This window comes from Cystoisospora suis (genome assembly GCF_002600585.1).
Source record: "Cystoisospora suis strain Wien I chromosome Unknown contig_2956, whole genome shotgun sequence".
NCBI classification, from domain to species: Eukaryota; Apicomplexa; class Conoidasida; order Eucoccidiorida; family Sarcocystidae; genus Cystoisospora; species Cystoisospora suis.
The window spans coordinates 1-6,703 of record NW_027155751.1 but is presented as its reverse complement, the minus strand read 5'-3'; the positions used below and the strand labels follow the sequence as shown (position 1 = coordinate 6,703).

Below are 6,703 nucleotides of genomic sequence, written 5' to 3'. Positions count from 1 at the left end.
TGTATACACTTCTATGGGGTATCCGTAGGCGTTATGTATATATACACATATATACACGTTATGCACATAGAATAAAGGGAAAGTGGAATAAAATGAAGAGAAAGTGGTTTATAGAAACCTCAGTAAGTGCGAGAGAGAAAAACAGCCTGACCACAACGTTGTACCAGATGAATGCGTGCAAGGTATCAGCGTAGATGGGAGTCTCAGAGAAGCAGCAAATAGATCCCCTCAATTCCTCAAAAGACCAAGGAGAGAAGACCGAGGGATGTAGTTGTTTGGCAGCGTAGCAAAATGTCCTTTCTTTTCACGCTCTCCAGTTGAAGACGGCCTTCACGAGGAAAAGAAATCTCCGAGGTCACCCCACGAAAAGCTTCCTCAGAAATCATGACTTTCAAAGGTTGATGTCCATCCTTCATACGTATCTCCGTCCGGACAGTCTGTCTGACGTGGCGTGAAGTCAACTGAAGAACCGATCCGTCGACAGCACGCCGTACAGCGGTATACTTACTAGTTAAGGAATCTTACCTATGCAGATACTCCTCACATCACCATAATATACAATACACACTTATGCACATAGCTCGATATACACGCGTCGGTCGATGTCTAGTAGAGCCACCCTGTTTTAGTGAAGTGCCTCGCTTACCTGGGTAGTTCTTATCGTCCGGTGCGGACCTTCTAAAAACAAGCAGAGGCGAGGTATATCTCCCTCTCTTTCTTCATCCCACAGTATGCAAATGTCGTCCTCTGCCTGACAAACTTCCTTACTCCCTCTCTTGTCTTCCGACAAGTTACCTTCCGTGACATGTTTTCCGTTTGTGTAGATTATATTACAGTTAGTTGGACATATATATATTTACATATACATATGGAAACCAGACAAACGCTTTTTTACTATCTCCTCTGAGTGGCATTCCGGAAGGCGGCTTATTCGTTTGACCGATTCAGCTGTCTCGTGACCGCCGCGAACGTGGAGGAAAGCACTCAAACTCACCTGACTTCTCTGTAGTGCTTCTTCTTCTTCCTTTACCAGTGAGGCGCGCGTGTCGCCTCAGTTTCTTTTGTCCGGAATTTCTTTTCTTGCGGCACTTCAGAAAAGAGCTATCCGCGGGCTGAAATGTGCAAACACCATGACATTTCTCCCTTCCTGGCTGTCCGAGCAGAGGCACCGGACGTGTAGAGAACTTCTGTCCTTTCGTTGGAAGATGCTCGTTTGCTGCTTCCGGTGTGACTCAGAGATCACAGTGAGTGCGGAAAGAGAAGTAAGGGAAAGGTTATCGCTTGAAGACAGGGCAGAGTAGCAAATCTTTCTCCGCGCTTCGCTGCTCCTCTGCGTTTTCTTTCTTGGACTCCTCAGGAAAGGCAAAGTTCTTTAGTTCCTTTTTGCTGATGTTCAGTCGAAATTACAGACGCCCTCGCAGAGCTCAAGCAGAGAAAGAGGGTTAAGATTCTCCGCGGAGTTCCAGAGCACCAAGCGAGGCAGGTCCGCCAGTGCGAGAGTCACTAGAGTAGCTCGGAGCTGACTCTACTTGTTAAACAAGAGGAAGCTTCTCCGTAGAGCAAGGAGCCGGGCGACGACCAGAACTCGGCTCCCGCTCCGGACTACTGGGGGCTGTTAGAGGAGTGCTACGTCTTCCTCGCCCTCGACGGACTTAGTCCCTTCCCAACGTGATTAAGCGCCTGCTAAACGCTAGTGCGGACAGTGGCGAAATAATGGTGATCAAATTCTCCGAGTTCTACGATCCCACGTCATTTGCTCTCGCGGCTGACAGTCCACACTCGTTCAATATTCTTCCTGCAACCACCGGGCGGCTCCATTGACGGGCGGTTCTGGGCCTTCTGTCTCCTGTGTGGCAGACTGATGGGCCATCACCAGGACCATGGCTAGTGGCCCTGCTCGCCCCGGCTGCTGCGCGGGCAGGCAACCCCGCACAGGGGGAGTAGACGTGGGCCCCTGGGGAGAACTACCTGTTCCACTCGCAGATCCCCTGGCGTGCCGCCAGGCAGTCGCAGAAACCTGCCGCCCGCATGTGTCGCCATCGCGTCCAAGAAGTCCAATTTTTCACCACAGCCATCTGGGCTTTTTATAGACGAGGAGAGTCAGCTGTTCCATCTTGAACTGTGAAGCAATTCAGCAGGAGCACGTAGTCAAGCAAGTTGTTTCCTCTGCGTGTCACGTGCGGAGCCCTGTGCACGCTCCTGCGCGATCGTAGCGAGGTTACCAGCAGCACCGGCACTGCCAGCTTCGACTGTGCGGCTGCCGAGGACATTAGGGTTTCTTTTTTTTTCCAGGGCGCGCCTGGACACGCAGGTTCCCCTGCACGGGGGAGGGCTGGTTGGAGTTGTCTTTTCCTCATGACTGGCGGGAAAGGTAGATGACTGAGGAATCCCTTCAATAACACTTGTGGGTCGTTCAGACCGTTTTACGCCACCCGGATGGTATACTGGGCTCGGTTGTCCACTGTCAGCTTTGGCTCCTCTCACGATGAAGCTTCCTGGCCTTAGCTGTCGCGGTGCTGCCTTCGTCCTGGCTAGCACAGTCGGTCTCGCTGTCGGACTTCCTTTCTTCGCCGAAGGCCGGCAGCAAAGCGAAGCTCTTCTAGTGTCGCGGAGACTCGAAGAGGGTGCTACGGGAGGCGACGCAGCGCCGGCAGTCCAAGAATGCCCTCCCAAGGGTGTGGACCAAGTGAGTCTGGATCTGGAGCCAACCGCAAACGCCGCCGTGGAGTTCCAGTGTGGCGAGGGTTCGCTGTTGCGCCCTGGGGAGAAGGAGCTACTCAAGATTTATCGCTACGACGCGGCGAAAAAAACCTGCGACACTGCGAATCCAGTAACTCTCGCGACTGAACTGGCAGGAGCGACACTCACGGCAAAAGCAAAGGGCGGCGACCTCGCCGCCGAGAAATCAGTGTACGCCTTCAAGTACACTACTGAACCTAACGAGGACAAGCACCTTTGCTACACATGTAACAAACCCGCCGCCGGCGCCGGTAAAGATGTCCCACATCTGCGGAGCGACGAGGCTGGTAAAGAAACCTTGGCGTGTACCGTGTATATCAAGGTGCCAAAAAAACAACAGGAGAAAACGACGACAACCTCGTCGACATCGGCACCTACCACATCGTCAGGCGCTCATGCAATGCCAGCTGCCATTTTCAGTGCAGTAGGAGGCCTTCTTGCAGTGGTGCTGCGTATATAGCAAAGTCTGAGTGACGTGAGTCGACGCCGTGTTACCTCTATCCGAGTATTGCTGTTGTCTTTCTACTTGTGTCTTGCCGTTGCGGTGATTTCTGAGCCTTGCAAGAAATCTCTCCGCGTGATTTTATGTATATACACCCCAGGCAAGGACAACGGTCTTTGTCCATTTTGAACTCTTTAAGAAGAGACGGGTGGCGTCTTTTGCCCTCCCTCATGTTTGTCAGAGCCTCCATAACTTCTGTCCCAGCTCCGGATATACTTCGTCACGAGATTACTGAGAGGAGAAGATTCACTGGAAATGCCGTCGCTCTCTCAATTCTTGCTCTTCAGCCTACCTCCTTTCAACGCGAACGCATTCTATTCGGGGTGCATAAGCAGCACGTCCATGCTGAACTATTAGAGGTAGCAGTGGAGACGAGGGTATTCATGCACTTCAGTTGGAACCTAGAAAACAAACATGCAGAAGAGAGAGATGAGCCCTAGCCTTCATGCGCCTCTTGGCGTTACTCATTGGTAATGCGGGAACGCGGAAGATCTCCAGCAATTATGGCATCTGATGGAGTTGGTAGCCACCTTTCTTGGCTATATCTGAGTAGGAAGTCCAGGCAAAGCCGAAGTCCGACCCGATATGCAGTCTATCGTCGGAACGTTACACACGCGGAAACACGTATATAGAAACAAAGCCGGCACGTAACGAAATAAATATGCACACAGCTATGTGAGCGGTCTATACCACTACGGTTTTTGCAGTGCGCTACTGTGCCCTGTGCTATTAGCAGTATTTTCGCTGCCGGCACAGCTCCTATGCTGGGCACTGCCTCGAACGGTGCGGTCAGTCCCTGTGTGTTCAGCCTTGGGGTGGGCACGCAAAACGTCCGGACTTCACCGGCTCAAGAGCGTGTGAAGTCCGGACGTTTGCGGCCACGGGCACTTGCCCGAGGGCCAGTCTGCCCCCTTGTCGCGCAGCAGGCGACGAGCTCACTCTTGCTAGTGAACGGGGAGATTCCCCCGTGTACGCTAACACAGTGAACTGCTCGGTGGGGAGTGGGCGGACTCACTCGGCCGACAGTGGGGGTCACTTCGCTGCCTGCTGCGCTGCGGGGGACCAGACTGGTTTGCGGGGTATTTCGGCTCGCCCGGGAAGACCAAAGAACAGCCTGGGTCAATCAAATCGCATTCGTCGACTCAGTGACCGTCACGGTGAAAGGCCAACACGTCTCGCCAGGGTAATACCCAGAACGATATCATTACTAGTTGCCCCTGCTCGCTGTACCTCGCGTCGCAAAGAGCGCTTCCCCAGGAGTCGGCACGTGTACTGGAAGAGAAGCTGTATTCGTGGCGCCACCGGTCAGCGACTCTGTTACCGCCGCAGGGGCTTCTACACTAGCAAACTCTTGGCTTGGCCAGCACATGCAGCGTGTTCCAGGCGTAACCTCAATTACGGCATCGGGCGTCTCGGAGCCTCCATACGCCGCGGAGCCTCTGCAGCCACCGGCAATCTTTTCACCTGTCAACTGCAGTGCCGCTGTTCGCAGGATGGGTACCAGCCTGGTGAGCGCCGCCAGTCCGACATAGCCGCGTGCACAGGACCAGCTGGCAAAAAGCAACAGAGGTACACGAACCTATGAGTTATCTGCATGCAAGATTTGTATTATAGATGATGCACGTTTGCGTACAGTTATTCACAAACATGAAGCGCACTGAGGGACCTCCTAGGTATGCACGCGTCTACGTCTACAGGGCTCTCCCGGGTACGCGAAAAATAGATGTATACATGTCTATGAGGTATGAGGAATCTGCACCCGTTATACATACGCAAATACACACACATGTATCAACGTGGGGATAAAGTAAAGGTGGACTGTAGAAAGTTCAGTAAGCGGGAGAGAGACGAACAGAACGCTCGTAACGTTATACTAGATGAACGCATGCAAGGTGTTGACGTAAACGGGACTCTTGGAGGCAGAAGATAAAGTCCTACCATCCTCTCTGAAAGTCAAGGAGAAGAGACGAAAGGAATGCAGTTGTTTAGCAGCTCAGCAGAATGTACTTTTCTTTTCACGCTCTCCAGTCAAAGACGGCCTTCAAGAGGGAGGGAGACTTTTGCGGTTACCCGTGGAAAAGCTTTCTCAGAAACCGTCACTTACCAAGATTGATTTCCATCTCTCATATCTATCTCCATCCCCACAGTCTGTCTGACACAGCGTGAAGTCGACCGAAACCCCAATCCATCCATATCACATGGTTAGCGGTATAGCTAGTAGTCAGTCCTCACATATCCAGATGTATCTCATACGTTAATAACATAGATACACACTCATGTACGCGACAAAAGATATTCGGGTTGGCCGACGTATAAGTGGAGCCACCCTGGTTTAGCAAAATGTCTCTCTTACCTGGGCACTTCTCATCGTCCATCATGAACTTTCTGGAAACAAGCAGAGCCCAGATGTATCTCCCTCTCCTCTACTGCGCCACAGTACGCATTTTCTTTGCCTGGTAAACTTACCTACTTCCTCTCTTATTGGCGGACAAGCTACCTTCTGTGACATGTTTTGGGTTTGTGTAGACTATATCCGTAGGTACAGTTTGAATATATATATGTATATACGTGCATACATATAGATATCAGACAAACATCGGCTTTCTTTACTATTTCGCCTGATTCAGTTTGCGGAAGGCGGCCTAGCCGTTTGACCGGGGTAGCTATCTCGCTTATCGCCACCACCATAGAGGAAAGCACTCAGACCACCTGACTTCTCTGTCTTGCTTCGTCTTTCTTGCTTCCTTTCTCACCTGAGGCATGTGCGTCGTGTAACTTTCTTCTTTTCCAGATTCCCCTTCTTCTGATACTTCAAAAAAGAGCTTTTCACCGGCAGCCATCTTCATCACACTCACTCTCCCCGCTTGGCTGCTACAGTCATACACCACGAATTGGGAGTCTCTTTCATATACGTGTACGTGATATATATATATATATTTATACATATGAACACGCACACATAAGACGTAAACCTGTCGAAGCGAAACGTTTAGCATGCGGCCGCGGTGTACTGTCCAGCACGGACTTTAGCGTCTGGCCTCATTCTGCAGGTCCTCCGACTCTGTCAGCCCGGTGCAACGTCTTCGGCCACACCTTCAACCCTAAACCCTAAACGCAAACGAAGAAAGATAGGCGGCTCTTCAAGGTGCACCGAAGGTGTGCTGACTTAGAATTTCTCACACTGGCCACAAGAATCATGAGACACGGAAAGAAAGTGAAAGATAGAAGGCAAGACAGGTCAAAGATCGTCCATCGCTTCTTCTAGACAGAGCAAAGACGGAGTTTCAAGCAGATCAAAACTCACACCTGTAACGTGCTACGGCAGCGATACTAGGACAAGAACGGTCTATATGATATCAGACCAGTAGACCGAGGTCGTATGGAGGGGTATACGTTCTTAACCCCCAGCAACGGATTCTTTCCGATTGGCACTGTTCTCCCCTCGTCTCCCGCCCCCCCCCC

General features: G+C 51.5%; 1 protein-coding gene across 1 annotated transcript; it reads left to right on the top strand.

The window, feature by feature from the left end:
* The first annotated feature begins 1,975 nt into the window (after window positions 1-1,975).
* Window positions 1,976-3,340, top strand: CSUI_005950 (sag-related sequence srs20c). Its single transcript, XM_068066115.1, has one exon. The coding sequence runs from the start codon at window positions 2,486-2,488 to the stop codon at window positions 3,197-3,199; it is 714 nt and encodes a 237-aa protein (XP_067921907.1). The 5' UTR covers window positions 1,976-2,485; the 3' UTR covers window positions 3,200-3,340.
* The last annotated feature ends 3,363 nt before the right edge of the window (window positions 3,341-6,703 follow it).

What these genes read in the sequence shown, in the direction of transcription:
- CSUI_005950 (XM_068066115.1), top strand. Translation starts at nt 2,486, where the DNA reads ATGAAGCTTCCTGGCCTTAGCTGTCGCGGTGCTGCCTTCGTCCTGGCT.